Source organism: Salvelinus fontinalis, chromosome 8 (assembly GCF_029448725.1).
Source record: "Salvelinus fontinalis isolate EN_2023a chromosome 8, ASM2944872v1, whole genome shotgun sequence".
Taxonomy (NCBI): Eukaryota; Metazoa; Chordata; class Actinopteri; order Salmoniformes; family Salmonidae; genus Salvelinus; species Salvelinus fontinalis.
Window position 1 is genome coordinate 31,823,765 of NC_074672.1, and position 23,799 is coordinate 31,847,563.

The 23,799-nt window shown below is 49.0% G+C and overlaps 1 protein-coding gene across 5 annotated transcripts in view; it reads right to left on the bottom strand.

Moving 5' to 3' along the window:
- Window positions 1–7: 7 nt before the first annotated feature.
- Window positions 8–23,799, bottom strand: part of LOC129861467 (zinc finger protein 512B-like) — a 54,780-nt gene continuing 30,988 nt past the window's right edge. For all 5 annotated transcript variants that reach the window (XM_055932839.1, XM_055932841.1, XM_055932840.1 and 2 more), the window contains 10 exons: window positions 19,973–20,104; window positions 19,691–19,818; window positions 17,694–17,786; window positions 6,724–6,822; window positions 5,851–6,087; window positions 5,409–5,723; window positions 5,191–5,292; window positions 4,924–4,986; window positions 4,703–4,801; window positions 8–4,298 (listed from right to left, as the gene is read on the bottom strand). In XM_055932839.1, coding sequence (XP_055788814.1) covers window positions 3,918–4,298; window positions 4,703–4,801; window positions 4,924–4,986; window positions 5,191–5,292; window positions 5,409–5,723; window positions 5,851–6,087; window positions 6,724–6,822; window positions 17,694–17,786; window positions 19,691–19,818; window positions 19,973–20,104 — 1,649 coding nt within the window. In that variant the 3' untranslated portion in view covers window positions 8–3,917. The remainder of the gene's footprint in view (window positions 4,299–4,702; window positions 4,802–4,923; window positions 4,987–5,190; window positions 5,293–5,408; window positions 5,724–5,850; window positions 6,088–6,723; window positions 6,823–17,693; window positions 17,787–19,690; window positions 19,819–19,972; window positions 20,105–23,799) is intronic.

Here is a 23,799-nt window from a genome sequence, read left to right on the forward strand (position 1 = left end):
TGTCAAACTTAGTCAACAACATTTTTATTCATTATTTGAGGGATAATAATGCACAGGTAATACAACAATTTTTAAAAATTGTAACAGACCAGATTCAGAGGTGTGGTGCCTCCCTAGTTAGGATATAGCTTCAGATATGAACAACTTCAACATAGAAAACAGGAAAAACATCATAGGTATTCTTCTCAACATAACCAATAATTTTGTATCCTCTCTATAATGGTCAATTTTCAAAACAAAGACTCATTGAAGCCGTTTGAGATTGTGAATGTTTGTAAGATAAAACATTAAAGGGAGAAATAGCATTTTGTGAAAAAAGGGAAGACACCTTAGCCTATGCCCAGGTACAAAAGTCAAACCACACACAGTCCAGACCACTAAAAAGCTCTGGAGACAACACTCCTAATTCAAGCCTATTTCATTGGATAGTAAGTGCACTAAAAACAAACACACACACACACACACACACACACACACACACACACACACACACACACACACACACACACACACACACACACACACACACACACACGCCTCCTTGTTCCCCCTTAGATATCGACAGATGAACATTCTCCATATGAGTGCCAATGTGTCCTGAAGAGCTAAATGAAATGTGCATCGTCAAACACGGTAAACAGTGTATTTCAACACATACCATCACATTTGATGGACTTCCACTTCACCTTTTTTTGTTTCATTTTTTTCTTCTTTTTTTGATTTGTCACTGAGAAAAGACAATTCTTAAGCAAACAAACAAAAGGATAGGGTAGGTGAAATAAATGAGCCATTCAATGTGTAAATTACACTGGATATCAAGACATTAGCAAGCCAATGTGACCGTCAAAATATGGTGTATTGCTATACTCTCTAAACATATTGTTGCAGCTCAAACGGCGGGATATGTGTTTCCCACATCATCTAGGAAGACAGGTAGTAAAGGGTCAAATAAAGTATATAATAATATCCACAATGGTAAGCAGTGCTAAACTATTATATTGCAAACACCAAAGCTTGTCAGGTAAACAATAGCAGTCAATATGACGTAAAAATCAAACAATCAACAAGCAACTCATAATTGATACTGTGCCAAAACTCCACACCCAACTACTAACTGTTCTTAGCATCCTCTCGTAATAAAGGGTTGGAATTCATGTGTAGCCTGTAGAATGTTTCTGCAAAGGCTTTGTGAGAATGCATGTTCTATAACTGAACTCCAGCCAAGGTGCTCATTCTCCCTATACACAAAAGCCAGTCACTAGACGAGAGCCAATGGCCAAGGTCTAAAGAATTGTTTTGAAAAGCGCAAGGTTCCATCAGTGCTTGTCTATCTAACCTCTGTTGTTCATCTATCAAATGTGAATATAACAATACAGGAGGTATTCAATCGTAATGCAATGTAAGGGATGTAGCCTACACCCAGTCCTTTGTGAAAGGGATAGTGAGAGATTTTTGCAATTAAGCTAGCTGATCACATAGACTTCCAGTCATTAATTATCGCTCCAGAAACTACCTTTAACTTCCTTCAAACGGGACGCAGAGACATGAAATGGTATCCATGAGTTCATCTGACTTAATTGCCCATATCTCTTTGAGAACTCCCATCATCCCAAAATAGACAATTATGGATTAAAGCAATGTAGGCTGACATTTAGAAAATCGAATTAAATTGCAATGGTGATATTGGGCTGAATCCTAACTTGAGGAACACAAAATGTCAGCACAAGGGTTAATATTACATTATAGTATGAGTTAAGTATCTGTATTTGGACATAATGCAAAGTACAATTTTAGGAAAAACTGTGCTGGATGAACAAGCAGACTGATTAAATTGCGCCATGTAACCATTAACTTTTTACAAACTCCCCTTGCTATCATATTAACTAGATAATATACACAAGTGATTATAAAATAGATCTGTCGCTTTGAGAGCAAGCTATTCTGCTCTATTGATATAAATATAAATGAAAGATTTTAGGGGTTTTATTTCAATCAAATTGTTTCATTTGTTTTGTGTGAATTCAAGTATTTACTTTATGTAATTATTATATAGATAAAATATTAAAATCCTCTGATTGCACATGCTAGTATTATTCATAAATTAATGATATTTAATTTAGACTTAATTCATTTTACGATAAAACAGTTATGACTGGTAAAACAGCCTAAATGTTTTGCATTTCTGAGGATCATTTATGGCTTTGTTAGGATTCTGAGTTAGACAGGTGGCCCTGTTATTTTCCCATTTGTCATTGAATCTGGTTAGAATGCAGGTCACAGAGGACTAAAAGTACTTATTTCTGGACACCACTCGGTTTCTTTTTTAGTCCTGGTTACAACCATATAGGGGGTTAAGGTTTGAGTAGGGTGAAACTGCCCCTTAGACACTGACCTATGGCCAGTTTTGTGTCTTTGCCCATAATGGTTAAGGTTAGAATTTAGGGAGGGCAGGCTGGTTTCTAGATCTGTGTCTAAGGGCAGCCTCTTCCGGAGCATTAATGTTGGGGTGAAAGATTAGCAGTGCTCTTCAAGTGCAGAAAGACACAACAGCGGGAAGGGAGGGAAGGGTTAGGGTTAGTGCAAGACAACTGTTTTTAGAAACTATATTTGCAGGGTTTCTTTTTCGTTTCATAAAATATTATTTTCAAACTGACTTCAATTTTCTATAAAAAGACATATGCCGCTGCCTTTTCTGAGTGATTTCATTCAAACAAGAGCAAGTAGATTTCTCCAGATCAGCCTCAAGTCGGACTTCAAGCTCCAAAATGGTGACAACTCATTTGATTGTGCTGCAATGGTGCAACTCTGGTCAAATACTTTCCCACTGTCCCACTGTTAGATTCAGCATTTAGTCCATCATTAGCAACAATAGCAGTGGAAACATATATTTAACAACATTTTTTCATCTTCAAACTTTGTGGATATGCCGTTTACATTGCTTGGTGTAGATACAGATTTTAGTTTAGAAATGTTTGCGTAAACATCCTCAATCATACTCTTGTGCCCCAAGGTATAATTAATGTCTCAAAAATTTGATAAAATCTCATATCATATGTAAAATAAAAAATAACTCCCACATTTCAGTGTAAATGTTTGAAATTAACAAAATTACTATAAATACTTAAACAGCATAAGAACAGAAGAAAGAGTTTGATTTATGCGTAACAGTGTGTACTCTGGGCCAAAAAACAACAAAGAAAGTGACAAAAACACATGACTATATTGCACTGAAGCAGACTGATGAAAAGAGCTCTCTACTTCGGCATTCAGCTGCCACAATGAAAAACAAACTCAAGACGCCAAAGTGGAAAACAACACAATGCAAATTTGACCTTCCTGCCTTGAAAAAACGATGGATGACGTCATTGCTTTGAGTATATAGATATATAGATATAGATATTGTATATATACACAGTACAGTATATCCATTGAAAAATCACTAGCAGTAAATTACCTCACCATGCTAATAGAATATCCTTTAAAAAATCTCTCAAGCACAACATGAATCTACAGACATGTATAGGGAATTATGCAAAATTCTATTGAAATATGACTTTTGTTTAGAAAATGCTATTTATATATTGAGTGGGATTTTAACTTTGATTACAATTAACCCCTGTTGTGAATAGCTTAACTGAAATTATGCTGAGAAATGGAATGGAGAAAAAATGAACTGTTACATCAGCATATACCAGTAGACACATACACCGTATACAGTATAAGGTTAAAACACAAAGATCAGAGTGAAATCAAACGCATGAACTAATTGTTTTCACGTCTCTATGGTTATTTTTAGTTTAGTTCGCTGTCCCCCAGTCCTTGTGTCGTCCATAACGTCTTTGAGCTTACTGGCGTAATGTGGATGGCTAGCCAGAGAGATAGCATCCTCTCTGGCTCCTGGGTTAGTGAAAGCAGATCTACTCTGAGGGAGGGGGCACCCTCTTGGTCTTTCCCTTCCGTGTGGTGGGGGGGTTGGGCTGTCTGTTTAATGTCGGGGTCTCCAGGTTCACTCTCTCTGTCGGGATCTGGGACTGGGCCTGGTGCTGGACTTGGGCCGTGTTCGGGGTGGCGGCTGAAGTTGGGTTTGGGGTGGGTGTGGAGGATGAGATTTGGGTAGAACTGAAAGGAGTCTTTGTTTGGACAGGGGTGGCCTGAGGGGGGTGCTCTTTGGGCTTGCGGCCTCTCTTCTTTCCTGTGGTGGCACCGTTCTTAACCTCCTTTTTCTCAAACTCTTTGTTTTCTGCCGGTTTGCTCTTGCTGCTGCTGGGCACCACATGACTAGAGGCTCGGAACCAGTTCTGTACGAAAGTATGATAATGTAACGTATGATAATGTAACGTATGATTATGTAACGTACGACAATGTAACGTACGATAATGTAACGTTTGATAATGTAACATATGGTAATGTAACACATGGTAATGTAACATATGGTAATGTAACATATGGTAATGTAACGCATGGTAATGTAACATATGATAATGTAATGCATGATAATGTAACATATGATAATGTAACGTATGATAATGTAACGTATGATAATAATGAGGGAAAACGTTCTGTTACTGCATGTGTGTATGACATCCACCTGTGTGTTTTAAAATGTTTATAAATGAGTGAATGCGTTATCTGTGAGTGAGTCTGTTTTATATACTTCAACGTGTATATCAGACCTGTGAGGGTTTATGTATGTAAGTCTCACCTGTGAATGTGTCTTGCTGATGTGGTACTTGACACCACTTTCTGAGCTGAATTCCTTCTGACACAGTAAGCAGGTGTACTTCCCTGCGTCGCCCCCTGCCTGAAGCATACAGAAACACATCTCAGTCAGGAGTAGGTACAAGTTGTCCCTAAACCTAACCACTGACACAGGGTCAGATATGTTTTCATCCATTTAACTTAACCTGGTCCTGATGATCCTACCTGGTTACAGTTGGCTAGATGAGCTTTGAGCCCGGACACACTGGAGTAAACAGCTTCACAGCTCTAGAAACAGAGAGGAACAATAACAACAGATACCAATATAGTAAACTGTGCGTATAAAATCTTCACTTGCTCATTTTTAGAGCCTGTAGAGCTCAGAATTGATTGACAGTGCTGGAATGTGTAAAAACAACTGGAAAATGAAAAAAAACAGGATTTATCTGAAAGTTGTTTAATGGACAGAACATGTTGTCTAGAGGTTCTTACTCCGTTGGAGCAGCAGAGGAAACCCTTCTCCTTGACCTCGTTCTTCCAGCTCTCGAGCAGCTTGGGACTGAACTTGGGAAGGCCAGGCCGAGTGTAGTTCAACTGGGGGAGGAGGACAGACAGGGACAAGATGTTCAGTGTGTGTGTGTGTGTGTGTGTGTGTGTGTGTGTGTGTGTGTGTGTGTGTGTGTGTGTGTGTGTAACTGTCTGTATCTTACCCTCTTGCTGTCCGGTACCAGGTCATCTTTGATGCGGCGCTTGGTTCCCCAGTCCTTGGTCAGTTCATCCTCCGCTATCTCCTGCAGGTGGAACACTGCTACCTGGGCCGAGCGACGTCTCACCCTACCACTGGGAGTCCTCTCAAAGTCCTCCTCCAGCCCCTCTCTCTCCCCACCCCTCTCTCTCCCCTCCTCTCTCTCTTTCTCCCTACCTGCAGACAACTCTTGCCACTTCTCCTTTTCCTTCCTCTCTCTCTCCGTGTGGTTCAGCTCCCCCCTTCCCCCAAGTTGTGTCTGGGACTCCTCTGTGCTCACCTGGAAGAGGAGGGACAGCCCAGTCAGGGACCAATGAGAGAATTCACAGCAATTCAACCAAAGACTATGGTTAATCTAATCTCAACCGATAAAGATTTAAAACAAAAAGGCTTCTGCTCTCTCTTACCCCTCTGCTGGCGTTCGTGTTGTTGGTATCGTTGATGTTGGTGGTGTTGTGGGTGTTGGTGGTGGTGGGGGTGCGGTGTTCAGTGCGGAGGTGGTAGTCTCTGCCAGCCTTGGAGCGGTAGGTCTTCCCACAGTGCTGACACAGAAACACAGGCTTGTCCTCCTCTGACAGCTCTCTGCCACAGCGCTTCTGATGGTACTGGTACCCCATCAGACTGGAGAAATGGGCCGAGCAGCCCTGTGGGTGTGTGGGTGCACGTACGTGTGCATGCAACATTGAAAATGGGAGAAATAGAAAATTCACATTAGACTGGAAATCAGGTTAGTAGAGCAGAATATGAATGTGTTTAACGAACATGTCTAGGTTATATTCATCTAACTTCATATAGTGTCACTGACATAAACTAGCTTTCTCAAGAGAGGTGGAAACCATTTTTGTGGTTGAATAAGAGAAGAGTGAGTTAGAAGTGGAAGAAATAAATGAAATGCCCATGAATGGATGAAGAGAGGTTAGTGAGAGTGTCTGTCTCAGCTGCCCTGTTTCTTCACCTCTCTCCTCTCTACTCTAGTGTGAGTAATTGGTAACAGAGTGTTGATGTGTGTTTGGGCAGAATAACAAGAAAGAGAGAGGGAAGGAGGGAGTGAGAGAGGAGAGAGAGAAAGAAAGAAAGAAAGAAAGAAAGAAGGAGAGAGGGTTAGATGGAGGGGTGTGCAGCAGAAATAGAAAAGAGAGAGAGAGAGAGAGAGAGAGAGAGAGAGAGAGAGAGAGAGAGAGAGAGAGAGAGAGAGAGAGAGAGAGAGAGAGAGAGAGAGAGAGAGAGAGAGAGAGAGAGAAAGTGGGATTATAGAGAAAAAGAAGCACATGAGTACATACCTCGTTAGGACACTTGATTCGTCCCATCTGTTTGAGCACTCTGCGCAGCCTCTCTCTCTCCTCCTGCCTGTCCCCCGTCTGGCCCTCGCTCCCCGAGGCCTGAAGGGGGAACAAACACAGCGTCGCACCAGAGTCGTGTCCCCTCAAAACACCTCCCCCTCCCAACTAGGCCGGGAAAATGTGTTTTCCATCTCAGGCGTCAGTCGGTGCCAGGATCATTAAATGGTTTCATGGCAAGGCCGTTACTCAAGACATGTTTATGACAACTGTCAAACTAATGTTTTCACCGAAGGGTTTATCAGTGCCAAAAACATGTCTGATAAAAACAGCAGCTGACAGCACAGCCAGAGAGAGGACAGGGGAGGGGACTACACATCAGCTGACATCACAGCCAGAGAGAGGACAGGGGAGGGGACTACACATCAGCTGACAACACAGCACAGCCAGAGAGAGGACAGGGGAGGGGACTACACATCAGCTGACAGCACAGCACAGCCAGGGAGAGGACAGGGGAGGGGACTACACATCAGCTGACATCACAGCCAGAGAGAGGACAGGGGAGGGGACTACACATCAGCTGACATCACAGCCAGGGAGAGGACAGGGGGGGGGACTACACATCAGCTGACATCACAGCACAGCCAGAGAGAGGACATGGGAGGGGACTACACATCAGCTGACATCACAGCACAGCCAGGGAGAGGACAGGGGAGGGGACTACACATCAGCTGACAGCACAGCACAGCCAGGGAGAGGACAGGGGAGGGGACTACACATCAGCTGACATCACAGCCAGAGAGAGGACAGGGGAGGGGACTACACATCAGCTGACATCACAGCACAGCCAGGGAGAGGACAGGGGAGGGGACTACACATCAGCTGACAGCACAGCACAGCCAGGGAGAGGACAGGGGAGGGGACTACACATCAGCTGACATCACAGCACAGCCAGAGAGAGGACAGGGGAGGGGACTACACATCAGCTGACATCACAGCACAGCCAGGGAGAGGACAGGGGAGGGGACTACACATCAGCTGACATCACAGCACAGCCAGGGAGAGGACAGGGGAGGGGACTACACATCAGCTGACAGCACAGCACAGCCAGGGAGAGGACAGGGGAGGGGACTACACATCAGCTGACAGCACAGCACAGCCAGGGAGAGGACAGGGGAGGGGACGACACATCAGCTGACAGCACAGCACAGCCAGGGAGAGGACAGGGGAGGGGACTACACATCAGCTGACAGCACAGCACAGCCAGGGAGAGGACAGGGGAGGGGACTACACATCAGCTGACAGCACAGCCAGAGAGAGGACAGGGGAGGGGACTACACATCGGCTGACATCACAGCCAGAGAGAGGACAGGGGAGGGGACTACACATCAGCTGACATCACAGCCAGAGAGAGGACAGGGGAGGGGACTACACATCAGCTGACAGCACAGCCAGAGAGAGGACAGGGGAGGGGACTACACATCAGCTGACAGCACAGCACAGCCAGGGAGAGGACAGGGGAGGGGACTACACATCAGCTGACATCACAGCCAGGGAGAGGACAGGGGAGGGGACTACACATCAGCTGACATCACAGCCAGAGAGAGGACAGGGGAGGGGACTACACATCAGCTGACAGCACAGCCAGAGAGGGGACAGGGGAGGGGACTACACATCAGCTGACAGCACAGCCAGAGAGAGGACAGGGGAGGGGACTACACATCAGCTGACAGCACAGCCAGAGAGAGGACAGGGGAGGGGACTACACATCAGCTGACATCACAGCACAGCCAGGGAGAGGCCAGGGGAGGGGACTACACATCAGCTGACAGCACAGCACAGCCAGGGAGAGGACAGGGGAGGGGACTACACATCAGCTGACATCACAGCCAGAGAGAGGACAGGGGAGGGGACTACACATCAGCTGACATCACAGCACAGCCAGGGAGAGGACAGGGGAGGGGACTACACATCAGCTGACAGCACAGCACAGCCAGGGAGAGGACAGGGGAGGGGACTACACATCAGCTGACAACACAGCACAGCCAGAGAGAGGACAGGGGAGGGGACTACACATCAGCTGACAGCACAGCCAGAGAGAGGACAGGGGAGGGGACTACACATCAGCTGACATCACAGCACAGCCAGAGAGAGGACAGGGGAGAGGACTACACATCAGCTGACAGCACAGCCAGAGAGAGGACTACACATCAGCTGACAGCACAGCACAGCCAGAGAGAGGACAGGGGAGGGGACTACACATCAGCTGACATCACAGCACAGCCAGAGAGAAGACAGGGGAGGGGACTACACATCAGCTGACATCACAGCCAGAGAGAGGACAGGGGAGGGGACTACACATCAGCTGACATCACAGCCAGAGAGAGGACAGGGGAGGGGACTACACATCAGCTGACAGCACAGCCAGAGAGAGGACAGGGGAGGGGACTACACATCAGCTGACATCACAGCACAGCCAGAGAGAGGACAGGGGAGGGGACTACACATCAGCTGACAACACAGCCAGAGAGAGGACAGGGGAGGGGACTACACATCAGCTGACATCACAGCACAGCCAGAGAGAGGACAGGGGAGGGGACTACACATCAGCTGACATCACAGCACAGCCAGAGAGAGGACAGGGGAGGGGACTACACATCAGCTGACAACACAGCCAGAGAGAGGACAGGGGAGGGGACTACACATCAGCTGACAACACAGCCAGAGAGAGGACAGGGGAGGGGACTACACATCAGCTGACAACACAGCCAGAGAGAGGACAGGGGAGGGGACTACACATCAGCTGACAACACAGCCAGAGAGAGGACAGGGGAGGGGACTACACATCAGCTGACAACACAGCCAGAGAGAGGACAGGGGAGGGGACTACACATCAGCTGACATCACAGCACAGCCAGAGAGAGGACAGGGGAGGGGACTACACATCAGCTGACAACACAGCCAGAGAGAGGACAGGGGAGGGGACTACACATCAGCTGACAACACAGCCAGAGAGAGGACAGGGGAGGGGACTACACATCAGCTGACATCACAGCACAGCCAGAGAGAGGACAGGGGAGGGGACTACACATCAGCTGACAACACAGCCAGAGAGAGGACAGGGGAGGGGACTACACATCAGCTGACAACACAGCCAGAGAGAGGACAGGGGAGGGGACTACACATCAGCTGACATCACAGCCAGAGAGAGGACAGGGGAGGGGACTACACATCAGCTGACATCACAGCCAGAGAGAGGACAGGGGAGGGGACTACACATCAGCTGACATCACAGCCAGAGAGAGGACAGGGGAGGGGACTACACATCAGCTGACAGCACAGCACAGCCAGGGAGAGGACAGGGGAGGGGACTACACATCAGCTGACATCACAGCCAGGGAGAGGACAGGGGAGGGGACTACACATCAGCTGACATCACAGCCAGAGAGAGGACAGGGGAGGGGACTACACATCAGCTGACAGCACAGCCAGAGAGAGGACAGGGGAGGGGACTACACATCAGCTGACAGCACAGCCAGAGAGAGGACAGGGGAGGGGACTACACATCAGCTGACAGCACAGCCAGAGAGAGGACAGGGGAGGGGACTACACATCAGCTGACATCACAGCACAGCCAGGGAGAGGCCAGGGGAGGGGACTACACATCAGCTGACAGCACAGCACAGCCAGGGAGAGGACAGGGGAGGGGACTACACATCAGCTGACATCACAGCCAGAGAGAGGACAGGGGAGGGGACTACACATCAGCTGACATCACAGCACAGCCAGGGAGAGGACAGGGGAGGGGACTACACATCAGCTGACAGCACAGCACAGCCAGGGAGAGGACAGGGGAGGGGACTACACATCAGCTGACAGCACAGCCAGAGAGAGGACAGGGGAGGGGACTACACATCAGCTGACATCACAGCACAGCCAGAGAGAGGACAGGGGAGGGGACTACATATCAGCTGACAGCACAGCCAGAGAGAGGACTACACATCAGCTGACAGCACAGCACAGCCAGAGAGAGGACAGGGGAGGGGACTACACATCAGCTGACATCACAGCACAGCCAGAGAGAAGACAGGGGAGGGGACTACACATCAGCTGACATCACAGCCAGAGAGAGGACAGGGGAGGGGACTACACATCAGCTGACAGCACAGCCAGAGAGAGGACAGGGGAGGGGACTACACATCAGCTGACAACACAGCCAGAGAGAGGACAGGGGAGGGGACTACACATCAGCTGACATCACAGCACAGCCAGAGAGAGGACAGGGGAGGGGACTACACATCAGCTGACATCACAGCACAGCCAGAGAGAGGACAGGGGAGGGGACTACACATCAGCTGACAACACAGCCAGAGAGAGGACAGGGGAGGGGACTACACATCAGCTGACATCACAGCACAGCCAGAGAGGACAGGGGAGGGGACTACACATCAGCTGACAACACAGCACAGCCAGAGAGAAGACAGGGGAGGGGACTACACATCAGCTGACATCACAGCCAGAGAGAGGACAGGGGAGGGGACTACACATCAGCTGACATCACAGCCAGAGAGAGGACAGGGGAGGGGACTACACATCAGCTGACAGCACAGCCAGAGAGAGGACAGGGGAGGGGACTACACATCAGCTGACATCACAGCACAGCCAGAGAGAGGACAGGGGAGGGGACTACACATCAGCTGACAACACAGCCAGAGAGAGGACAGGGGAGGGGACTACACATCAGCTGACATCACAGCACAGCCAGAGAGAGGACAGGGGAGGGGACTACACATCAGCTGACATCACAGCACAGCCAGAGAGAGGACAGGGGAGGGGACTACACATCAGCTGACAACACAGCCAGAGAGAGGACAGGGGAGGGGACTACACATCAGCTGACAACACAGCCAGAGAGAGGACAGGGGAGGGGACTACACATCAGCTGACAACACAGCCAGAGAGAGGACAGGGGAGGGGACTACACATCAGCTGACAACACAGCCAGAGAGAGGACAGGGGAGGGGACTACACATCAGCTGACAACACAGCCAGAGAGAGGACAGGGGAGGGGACTACACATCAGCTGACATCACAGCACAGCCAGAGAGAGGACAGGGGAGGGGACTACACATCAGCTGACAACACAGCCAGAGAGAGGACAGGGGAGGGGACTACACATCAGCTGACAACACAGCCAGAGAGAGGACAGGGGAGGGGACTACACATCAGCTGACATCACAGCCAGAGAGAGGACAGGGGAGGGGACTACACATCAGCTGACAACACAGCCAGAGAGAGGACAGGGGAGGGGACTACACATCAGCTGACAACACAGCCAGAGAGAGGACAGGGGAGGGGACTACACATCAGCTGACATCACAGCCAGAGAGAGGACAGGGGAGGGGACTACACATCAGCTGACATCACAGCCAGAGAGAGGACAGGGGAGGGGACTACACATCAGCTGACATCACAGCCAGAGAGAGGACAGGGGAGGGGACTACACATCAGCTGACATCACAGCCAGAGAGAGGACAGGGGAGGGGACTACACATCAGCTGACATCACAGCCAGAGAGAGGACAGGGGAGGGGACTACACATCAGCTGACAACACAGCCAGAGAGAGGACAGGGGAGGGGACTACACATCAGCTGACAACACAGCCAGAGAGAGGACAGGGGAGGGGACTACACATCAGCTGACAACACAGCCAGAGAGAGGACAGGGGAGGGGACTACACATCAGCTGACAACACAGCCAGAGAGAGGACAGGGGAGGGGACTACACATCAGCTGACAACACAGCCAGAGAGAGGACAGGGGAGGGGACTACACATCAGCTGACAACACAGCCAGAGAGAGGACAGGGGAGGGGACTACACATCAGCTGACAACACAGCCAGAGAGAGGACAGGGGAGGGGACTACACATCAGGACAGTGAATAAGTTGATATGTTGAGAGAACAACTCTCTGAATTAAAAATGCAACTGTGGATACACTCTCAGGTGCATCTCAATAGTCTACATTGGCTTTCTGTCCTTGTCTCTTTTCCATCCTCTGTATTCCTGGTGGGCATCCTCCATTTTGATTTCACTTATGTTTTTAGATTGGTACCCTCTTAGAAAAAAAGGTGCTATCTAGAACCTAAAAAGGTTCTTCGGCTGTCCCCATAAGAGAACCCTTTGAAGAACCTTTTTGGGTTCCAGGTAGAACACATGGGGACAGCTGAAGAACCCTTTTGGAACCATTTTTTCTAGGAGTGTACAGATGAAGGAGAGGAAGCCATTTGAGATTATTGAGACACATCCCTAGTCTGAGAGGGAAAAGAGGGGGATAAGACTGTAACTCAGAGGAATACATGTTATTCCCACACTAAAACAAAGTGAATCATGTCAGTCAGACCCTGAGGCTGGAGAACACACTCCCACCAGTCTTAGATCCACCAGGGGACACACAGAAACCCCCAGCATTTATTTGTAAAACCTTTATCAGACATGAGCGAGAGTGAGGGGGGAGAAAGAGTGAAGGAGAAATATATATTGAAAAAGACAGAGAAAGAAAGAGAGTGGGAAAGTGCGAGAGACATTTTGTGAGAGTGTGAGAGGAAGTAAGAGAGAGCGAAAGAGAAAAGGAGAGAGAGAGGGAGCACAAGAGAGAGAGAGAGAGAGAAAGAGAGAGAGAGAGAGAGAGAGAGAGGGAGAGAGAGGGAGCACGAGAGAGAGAGAGAGAGAGAGAGAGAGAGCGGGAGGGCACCCTAGAGAGAGAGAGGGAGGGCACCCTAGAGAGAGAGAGAGAGGGAGGGCACCCTAGAGAGAGAGAGAGAGGGAGGGCACCCTAGAGAGAGAGAGAAAGGGAGGGCACCCTAGAGAGAGAGAGAAAGGGAGGGCACCCTAGAGAGAGAGAGGGAGGGCACCCTAGAGAGAGAGAGAGGGAGGGCACCCTAGAGAGAGAGAGGGAGGGCACCCTAGAGAGAGAGAGAGGGAGGGCACCCTAGAGAGAGAGAGAGGGAGGGCACCCTAGAGAGAGAGAGGGAGGGCACCCTAGAGAGAGAGAGGGAGGGCACCCTAGAGAGAGAGAGAGGGAGGGCACCCTAGAGAGAGAGAGAGGGAGGGCACCCTAGAGAGAGAGAGGGAGGGCACCCTAGAGAGAGAGAGGGAGGGCACCCTAGAGAGAGAGAGAAAGGGAGGGCACCCTAGAGAGAGAGAGGGAGGGCACCCTAGAGAGAGAGAGAAAGGGAGGGCACCCTAGAGAGAGAGAGAGAGGGCACCCTAGAGAGAGAGAGAAAGGGAGGGCACCCTAGAGAGAGAGAGAAAGGGCACCCTAGAGAGAGAGAGAAAGGGCACCCTAGAGAGAGAGAGAAAGGGAGGGCACCCTAGAGAGAGAGAGAGAGGGCACCCTAGAGAGAGAGAGAAAGGGAGGGCACCCTAGAGAGAGAGAGAGAGGGCACCCTAGAGAGAGAAAGAGAGGGAGGGCACCCTAGAGAGAGAGAGAGAGGGAGGGCACCCTAGAGAGAGAGAGAAAGGGAGGGCACCCTAGAGAGAGAGAGGGAGGGCACCCTAGAGAGAGAGAGAGAGGGAGGGCACCCTAGAGAGAGAGAGAAAGGGAGGGCACCCTAGAGAGAGAGAGGGAGGGCACCCTAGAGAGAGAGAGAGAGGGCACCCTAGAGAGAGAAAGAGAGGGAGGGCACCCTAGAGAGAGAGAGAGAGCACTAGAGAGAGAGAAAGATGGAGAGCACTAGAGAGAGAGGGAGCAATAGAGAGAGAGAGAGCACTAGAGAGAGAGGGAGCAATAGAGAGAGAGGGGGGAGTACTAGAGAGAGAGAAAGAGAGAGAGCTCTAGAGAGAGAAAGAGAGAGAGGGAGCACTAGAGTGAGAGAGCAATAGAGAGAGAGGGGGGAGTACTAGAGAGAGAGAAAGAGAGAGAGCACTAGAGAGAGAGGGAGCACTAGAGTGAGAGAGAAATCGAGAGAGAGAGAGGGAGCACTAGAGTGAGAGAGCAATAGAGAGAGAGGGGGGAGTACTAGAGAGAGAGAAAGAGAGAGAGCACTAGAGAGAAAGAGAGAGCACTAGAGAGAGAGGGGGGAGTACGAGAGAGAGAAAGAGAGAGAGCACTAGAGAGAGAGGGAGCACTAGAGTGAGAGAGCACTAGAGAGAGAGGGGGGAGTACTAGAGAGAGAGAGAGAGAGAGCACTAGAGAGAGAGAAAGAGAGAGGGAGTACTAGAGAGAGCATTAGAGAGAGGGGGGGGTATTAGAGAGAGAGCACTAGAAAGAGAGAAAGAGAGAGAGAGAGAGAGCACAAGAGGGAGAGAGAAAGAGAGAGCACTAGAGAGAGAGAAAGAGAGAGGGAGTACTAGAGAGAGCATTAGAGAGAGAGGTGGGAGTATTAGAGAGAGAGAGCACTCGAGAGAGAGAAAGAGAGAGAGAGCACTAGAGAGAGAAAGAGAGAGAGAGCACTAGAGAGAGAGAAAGAGAGAGAGAGCACTAGAGAGAGAGAGCACTAGACAGAGAGCACACTAGAGAGAGAGAGGGGGGGTACTAGAGAGAGAGAGAGCACTAGAGAGCGAGAAAGAGAGAAAGCACTAGCGAGGGAGATCACTAGAGAGAGGGGGAGGAGTACTAGAGAGAGAGAGAGCACTAGAGAGAGAGAGGGCACTAGAGAGAGAGAGGGGGGAGTACTAGAGAGAGAGAGCACTAGAGAGAGAGAGAGCACTAGAGAGAGAGAGGGGAGAGTACTAGCGAGAGAGAGAGCACTAGAGAGAGAGAGGGGGAGTACTAGAGAGAGAGAGAGCACTAGAGAGAGAGAGAGCACTAGAGAGAGAGAGAGAGCACTAGAGAGAGAGAGGGGGGAGTACTAGAGAGAGAGAGCACTAGAGAGAGAGAGAGCACAGAGAGAGAGAGGGGGAGTACTAGAGAGAGAGAGCACTAGAGAGAGAGAGAGCACTAGAGAGAGAGAGCACTAGAGAGAGAGAGCACTAGAGAGAGAGAGAGAGAGCACTAGCGAGAGAGAGCACTAAAGAGAGAGCACTAGAGGGAGAGAGCACTAGGGAGAGAGAGCACTAGAGAGAGAGGGGGGAGTACTAGAGAGAGAGAGAGCACTAGAGAAAGAGAGGGCACTAGAAAGAGAGCACTAGAGAGAGAGAGATCACTAGAGAGAGAGCACTAGAGGGAGAGAGAGGGGGAGTACTAGAGAGAGAGAGCACTAGAAAGAGAGAGCACTAGAGAGAGAGAGGGGGGAGTACTAGAGAGAGAGCACTAGAGAGAGAGAGGGGGGAGTACTAGAGAGAGAGCACTAGAGAGAGAGAGGGGGGAGTACGAGAGAGAGAGAGCACTAGAGAGAGGGATAGAGCGAGAGCACTAGAGAGAGAGAGAGCACAGAGAGAGAGAGGGGGAGTACTAGAGAGAGAGAGCACTAGAGAGAGAGAGAGCACTAGAGAGAGAGAGCACTAGAGAGAGAGAGAGCACTAGAGAGAGAGAGAGCACTAGAGAGAGAGAGCACTAGAGAGAGAGAGCACTAGAGAGAGAGAGAGCACTAGTGAGAGAGAGCACTAGAGAGAGAGCACTAGAGGGAGAGAGCACTAGGGAGAGAGAGCACTAGAGAGAGAGGGGGGAGTACTAGAGAGAGAGAGAGCACTAGAGAAAGAGAGGGCACTAGAAAGAGAGCACTAGAGAGAGAGAGATCACTAGAGAGAGAGCACTAGAGGGAGAGAGAGGGGGAGTACTAGAGAGAGAGCACTAGAGAGAGAGAGCACTAGAGAGAGAGAGGGGGGAGTACTAGAGAGAGAGCACTAGAGAGAGAGAGGGGGGAGTACTAGAGAGAGAGAGAGCACTAGAGAGAGGGATAGAGCGAGAGCACTAGAGAGAGAGAGCACTAGGGAGAGGGATAGAGCGAGAGCACTAGAGAGAGAGAGCACTAGGGAGAGGGATAGAGAGGAGATACACTCTTAGTAAAAGAAAGGGTTCCAAAAGGGTTCTTCGGCTGTCGCCATAGGATAACCCTTTTTGGTTGCAGGTAGAACTCTTTTGGGTTCCATCTAGAACCCTATGTGAAAAGGGTTCTACATGGAACCAAAAAGGGTTCTTCAAAAGGTTCTCCTATGGAGAGAGCTGAAGATCCCTTGTTGGTTCTAGCACCTTTGTTTCTAAGAGTGTAGAAAATACGAGTTAGCTAGTGTATCACAGTACAACAACAAGGTCACTGTCAGCCTGCTGGCTTTTCCCACACTGCACTGTGGCTCAGCCATGTGACCAGAGGACACACACTGGGTACAGAATAGCAATGATGCCACTTCTGCAGGTAATGCAGAACACACACACACACACACACACACACACACACACACACACACACACACACACACACACACACACACACACAGGAAGTTCGAATCACTGCTTTAAAACACAAACTGCACTCTCTCCTAATAATGATATGGAGAGCTGCCAATATGACCATGGGACAAAAGGCAGAGACTGAACACAAATGAGGGCATCATTTAAACAGATCAGCTATGATGGCAAGGCTGACTGGAATACACACACACACAGATTTGCTCATTTATATTTTATGAAGCTTTCTGAGATAGTAGTTTTGAATTATTCAACAAACTTAATATGAGCACCATTCCACTAATGCAGGAGGGAGGGCCATTTTGAAATCTTGATGAACCTCTCTACTGAGGGACTGAACACAGCACCAGAATGGAATGTGCAGGCTCTCAGAACCGCCATATCAATCAGAACTTCAGGTCTGCCAAAAAGCAGAACAATAGAAATCAATTAGGACATTTATCCCCAATCCCAAACAATGCCTCACGTCTGAAGGGAACCCCAACAGAGTTCCCTCCGCTGTCATGTTGTTGATGAAACCCCCAGGGTTACGTTTAAAATGGATCGTTTCTGACCAGCGGCTCAATAGATCAATCAACTTCGGGAGAAAACGTGTGTGTGTGTGTGTGTGCGTGCATGTGTGTACCTTGCTGCTGTGCTCAGCCATTGTATGGTAGTTGAGTCCGGCCTTGGACCGGAACTGTTTGTGGCACTCCTGGCACTTCAGGGCGTCCTGGAGCTGCAGGGTTAAAGGACAAAGGTCACACAGTCATTCCTATTCATCAGAGCCTCTTGAATCCAATGACAGTAAAGAACCTATGAAAAGAGAGTGCATTTCTGCTCACTGTTCCCCCAGCGTGAGCTTCACATGAGCTAGTGATACAGAACCATTTCACCCAGAATGGTCTTTGTCAGGTAGTCATCAAGACCAATAACTGGAGAGTATCTGTTTTCATGAAGACACATATGGACGTATCTGGAAGAGGTTTTACAGTGACTGACCCCTGTACTGATGTGGGGATTCCACCACTCCTTAATGGCAATGCAGTCACTTTTACAGTCTCACAGCCCACCAGGCCAGGCTTCATAAAGAACAGGCTCTCAAAAGTACCTACTACTGACCCAGCTTACTGTCACACAGCAATCTTAGTGTGTGTCTGAATAGTCTAGGCTACCTCTCCTTGTGTCCTTTCCTGATTGCTTTGAGCTAGCCTGGGTTTTCAGAGTGGTACAGTTAAACGAGTGGAGGCTACTTCAGAGTATTGAGACTCAGCCACAGTATCATTCCTCCAGCCCTTCAATCATTACTTTGCAATCGAATGGCTCCCCAGACCTTTCCCGAGGGGTCCTCAGAGAGAGGCAGGGGTCTAACAGTGTGCCGGACTCATTCTCATCCCCAGAGTACAATATTAGTCAGAACTCGATGAAGTGGTTAAAACTGCATCACAGAAAGCAGTACAATAATTAAAATACCAATATAATATACTGTAATACACTCAGCGGACAGTTTATTACGTACACCGATCTAGTACAGGTCGGACCCCCCAGTTGTCTCCAGAACAACCTGAAGTCTTCAGCGTATGGAAACGTTGCTCAATTGGTATCAAGGAGCCTAACGTGTGCCATGAAAAGCTACCAGGCAGGATGGGGCCATGGACTCATGCTGCTTAAGCCAAACCCTAACTCTGCCATCAGCATGACGCAACAGGAAGTAGGATTCGCCAGACCAGACAATGTTGTTCCACCCCTCAGTTGTCCAGTGTTGGTGATCATGTGCCCACTGGAGCCACTTCTTATTCTTTTTAGCTGATAGGAGTGGAACCCGGTGTAGTTGCCTGTTGCAAAATCCCACCGTGACAAGGGTGGACGAGTTGTACTCTACGAGATGCCGTTCTGCACACCACTGTTGTACTGCTCCAGTATTTTCCTGTTTGTGGCCTGCCTGTTAGCTTGCACCATTCTTGCCGTTCTCCTTCAACCTCTCATCAACAAACCACGTGACTCACTGTCTGTAGGAGCTAACCATTTTCATGAACAGGGTGGTGTACCTAATAAACTGTCCACTGAGTGTATATTGTTGTTGTACACAGCATTATATAATGTACAGTAATATTTAGATGTTGGTATAAATATGTATGGCAACTGACACTGATCAGAATGTGTTCAGAACAATTGTTTGAGCGAGTTGGAATCAAGAACAGATGTGGAACAGAACCCAAGTATAATATTATATAGAACATGGGACATATGGAATGTGATTTAGGGCAAGTGTCAAATGATATATTGCTGTTTCAGAGTTTCAACAGTGAGTGTGAAACACAATCCTTCATTTAGAGGAATGAAAGCCAGATGTGACGAGAATGGTGATGACGGATCATAAATATATTGTTCACCCCCAAATCAAAATATGTTACGTCAAATGTATTCATACTTCAGAAGTCGAACTGAGACAGAATATGGCCATCTGTTGTGAGGATCCTGCTACAAGCAGTAACAGAAATCTGCAGGCTACAATCTCAAATGAAAGGGAAAGATTGGCACTATTTCATTTGAGTTGTGAAAACATCTGTTTGGATTGATATAGTTCTCCTGTACAATCACCCTAGGCCTCTGTTTTGATTGACAGCTGTGTGGTCCACTCACCTTTTGGCAGATCTCCATGTGTTTCTTAAGGCCGGAGACAGTCTTTCTGGTGACGATGGAGCAGGTAGGACAGAGCACCTCCCCTCGCTCTGAGATGGCATGCTGCCACTGGGCCTCTGCTGGAGTACCTGGACGATACATCAACCAATCAACCAATCAATACTTTATATTGTCAGAAACACGCTGAGGTAAACATGTGTACGAGGGAGTAAATTGGGAGATGGATTTTGTCTTGTCAATAAACCAAAATACACAAGTAGTCCAGAACAGCCATTTGAGTACCAGAGATGAGGGGTGGTGGGTCTCTTCTGGAGGCTGGGCCAGGGTTCTTCCTCTGGGGCTCCTCGCTGAACAGACCTCCCTCTGATCTCTTCACACGACCAGCCTTTAGCTTCTCCTCTACCTTGTTCATACCTGAAACATACAGTGTGTGACTGTGGACGTGACGTGTGCATACGTGTGTACATGGTTCAGGTTCAGTAACGGGGGAAAGGGATCCAGGGACATTTACAGTCAGAGTTAAAGAGAGTTTGAAACAGAGTCCTTTAGGCAGTGCAGAACAACACCAGGACAATTACAGAGGCATACTTTTTATTTAGCAGCTGCATTTCACAGGAGGAACAAGAGTGAGGACGTAAAATAAGAGAGAGGGAGGGAAAGAGAGAGTCAGGGAGGGAAAGAGAGTCAGGGAGGGAAATAGAGAGTCAGGGAGGGAAAGAGAGTGTCAGGGAGGGAAAGAGAGAGTCAGGGAGGGAAAGAGAGAGTCAGGGAGGGAAAGAGAGAGTCAGGGAGGGAAAGAGAGAGTCAGGGAGGGAAAGAGAGAGTCAGGGAGAGAAAGAGTCAGGAAGGGAAAGAGAGAGTCAGGGAGGGAAAGAGAGAGTCAGGGAGGGAAAGAGAGAGTCGGGGAGGGAAAGAGAGAGTCGGGGAGGGAAAGAGAGTCAGGGAGGGAAAGAGAGTCAGGGAGGGAAAGAGAGAGTCAGGGAGGGAAAGAGAGAGTCGGGGAGGGGAAGAGAGAGTCAGGGAGGGAAAGAGAGTCAGGAAGAAAAAGAGAGTCAGGAAGAAAAAGAGAGAGTCAGGGAGGGAAAGAGAGAGTCAGGGAGGGAAAGAGAGTCAGGGAGGGAAAGAGAGGGAAAGAGAGAGTCAGGGAGGGAAAGAGAGAGTCAGGGAGGGAAAGAGAGAGTCGGGGAGGGAAAGACAGTGAAGATAATGCTGACTAAGAGGAATACACAGAGAGAACAATAAAACGAAACAGAAAGAGAGAGAGTGGTAGAGAGAGAGGAGGCAGGGAGATGGTATGGCGCCGACAGAGATGGTCGCCTCGCTTCGAGTTCTTAGGAAACAATGCAGTATTTATTTATTTTATTTTTTTACGAATTGTTTCTTACATTGTTACCCCAGGAAATCTTAAGTCTTATTACATACAGCCGGGAAGAACTATTGGATATAAGAGCAACTTCAATTTACCAACATTACGACCAGGAATACGACTTTCCCGAAGCGGATCCTCTGTTCGGACCACCACCCAGGACAATGGAGCTAATTCCAGTAGGCGATCCAAAACAATGACGCCGCAGGAGGGGCAGACAAAGCGGCCACCTGGCCAGGCTCCGTAGACATGCACATCGCACACCGCTCCCGAGCATACTACTCGCCAATGTCCAGTCTCTTGACAACAAGGTAGACGAAATTCGAGCAAGGTTTGCCTTCCAGAGAGACATCAGAGATTGTAACATTCTCTGTTTCACGGAAACATGGCTCTCTCTGTTGTCGGAATCGGTTCAGCCACCGGGCTTCTCCATGCATCACGCCGACAGAGATAAAAAGGAAGGGCGGGGGTGTATGCTTTATGATTAACGACTCATGGTGTAATCATAACAACATACAGGAACTCAAGTCCTTCTGCTCACCAGAACTATAATTTCTTACAATCAAGTGCTGGCCATTTTACCTACCAAGAGAATTCTCGTCAGTTATAGTCACAGCTGTGTACTTTCCCCTTCAAGCAGACACCAAGACGGCCATCAAGGAACTTCACTGGACTATATGCAAACTGAAACCATACATCCTGAAGCTGCATTTATTGTAGCTGGGGATTATAACAAAACACATTTGAGAATAAGTCTACCTAAATTCTTCCAGCATATTGATTGTGCTACATGCATGCACAACACCCTCGACCACTGCTACTCTAACTTCCGCGACGCATACAAAGCCCTCCTCCGCCCTCCCTTTGGCAAATCTGACCACGACGCCATCTTGCTCCTTCCGTCTTATAGGCAAAATCGGACACCGACGTCACGCTTCCAGACAAACTAAACACCTTCTTTTCCCGCTTTGAGGATAATACAGTGCCACCGTCACGGCCCGCTAACAAGGACTGCGCCCCCCCTTCTCCGTGGCTAACGTGAGTAAAAAATGTAAAGGTGTTAACCCTTGCAAAACTTCTGGCCCAGACGGCATCCCTAGTCGCGTCTTCAAAGCATGCACAGATCAGCTGGCAGGTGTGTTTAAGGACATATTAAATCACTTGTCACGTTCCTGACATGTTTCTGTTAGTTTTTGTATGTGTTAGTTGGTCAGGACGTGAGTTTGGGTGGGCAGTCTATGTTTTCTGTTTCTATGTTTGTTTAAGGGTGACCTAATATGGCTCTCAATTAGAGGCAGGTGGTTTTCATTTCCTCTGATTGAGAGTCATATTAAGGTAGGTGTTTTCACACTGTTTGTTGTGGGTGGTTGTTTCCTGTGTCAGTGTTTGTTGCACCATACGGGACTGTTTCGTGCGTTCTTCGTTTTATGTAGTCATTTTTCCTGTTGTGCGTTCTTCGTGTTTTAAGTAAGTTCGTATGTTCAGGTGTGTCTACATTCGTTTTGTTATTTTGTAAGTATTCAAGTGAAGTTCGTGTTTTTCGTCTACACTTAAATAAATTCATTATGTCTAATTACAACGCTGCAGTTTGGTTCAATCCCTGCTCCTCCTCTTCGGATGAAGAGGAGGAGGAACGCCGTTACAGAATTACCCACCAATCCAGAACCAAGCAGCGTAAGTTCGAGCAGTGGCCTATTAAACAGGAGTCTTGGACATGGGAAGAAGTCTTAGAGGGAAAAGGACACTGGGCACATATTGGGGAATATCGCCGCGCTCTTGAGGAGATGGAGGCAGCGAGAGCCCAAGAGCGGTGGTATGAGGAGGCAGCAAGGAGACGTGGCTGGAAGCCGGAGAATCAAGCTCAAGACCGGATTTATGAAGGTACGCGGCTAGCACGGAAGCCCGTGAAGAAACCCCAAAAATTTCTTGGGGGGGGGCTAAGAGGTAGTGGGCCAAGGGCAGGTAGGAGACCTGCGCCCACTTCCCAGGCTAACCGTGGAGAGCGGGAGTACGGGCAGACGCCGTGTTACGCAGTAGAGCGCACGGTGTCTCCTGTACGTGTGCATAGCCCGGTGCGGGTTATTCCACCTCCCCGCACTGGTAGGGCTAGATTGGGCATTGAGCCAGGTGCCATGATGCCGGCTCAACGCGTCTGGTCTCCAGTGCGTCTCCTCGGGCCGGCATACATGGCACCAGCCTTACGCATGGTGTCCCCGGTTCGCCTACATAGCCCGGTGCGGGTTATTCCACCTCCCCGCACTGGTCGGGCGATGGGGTGCATTCAACCAGGTAAGGTTGGGCAGGCTCAATGCTCAAGGGAGCCAGTATCCTTGCACGGTCCGGTATTTCCGGCACTACCTCCCCGCCCCAACCCAGTACCACCAGTGCCTACACCACGCACCAGGCTTCCAGTGCGTTTTCAGAGCCCTGTTCCTCCTCCACGCACTCTTCCTATGGTGCGTGTCTCCAGCCCAGTGCCTCCAGTTCCGGCACCACGCACTAAGCCACCTGTGCGTCTCCAGAGCCCTGTACACACTGTTCCTTCTCCCCGTACTCGTCCTGATGTGCGTGCCCTCAGCCCGGTGCCACCAGTGCCGGTACCACGCACCAGGCAAATAGTATGCTTTGAGAGTCCAGTGTGCCCTGTCCCTGCTCCCCGCACTAGCATGAAGGTGCGTGTCCTTAGCCCGGTGCCTCCAGTTCCGGCACCACGCACCAGGTCTACAGTGCGTCTCATTCGGCC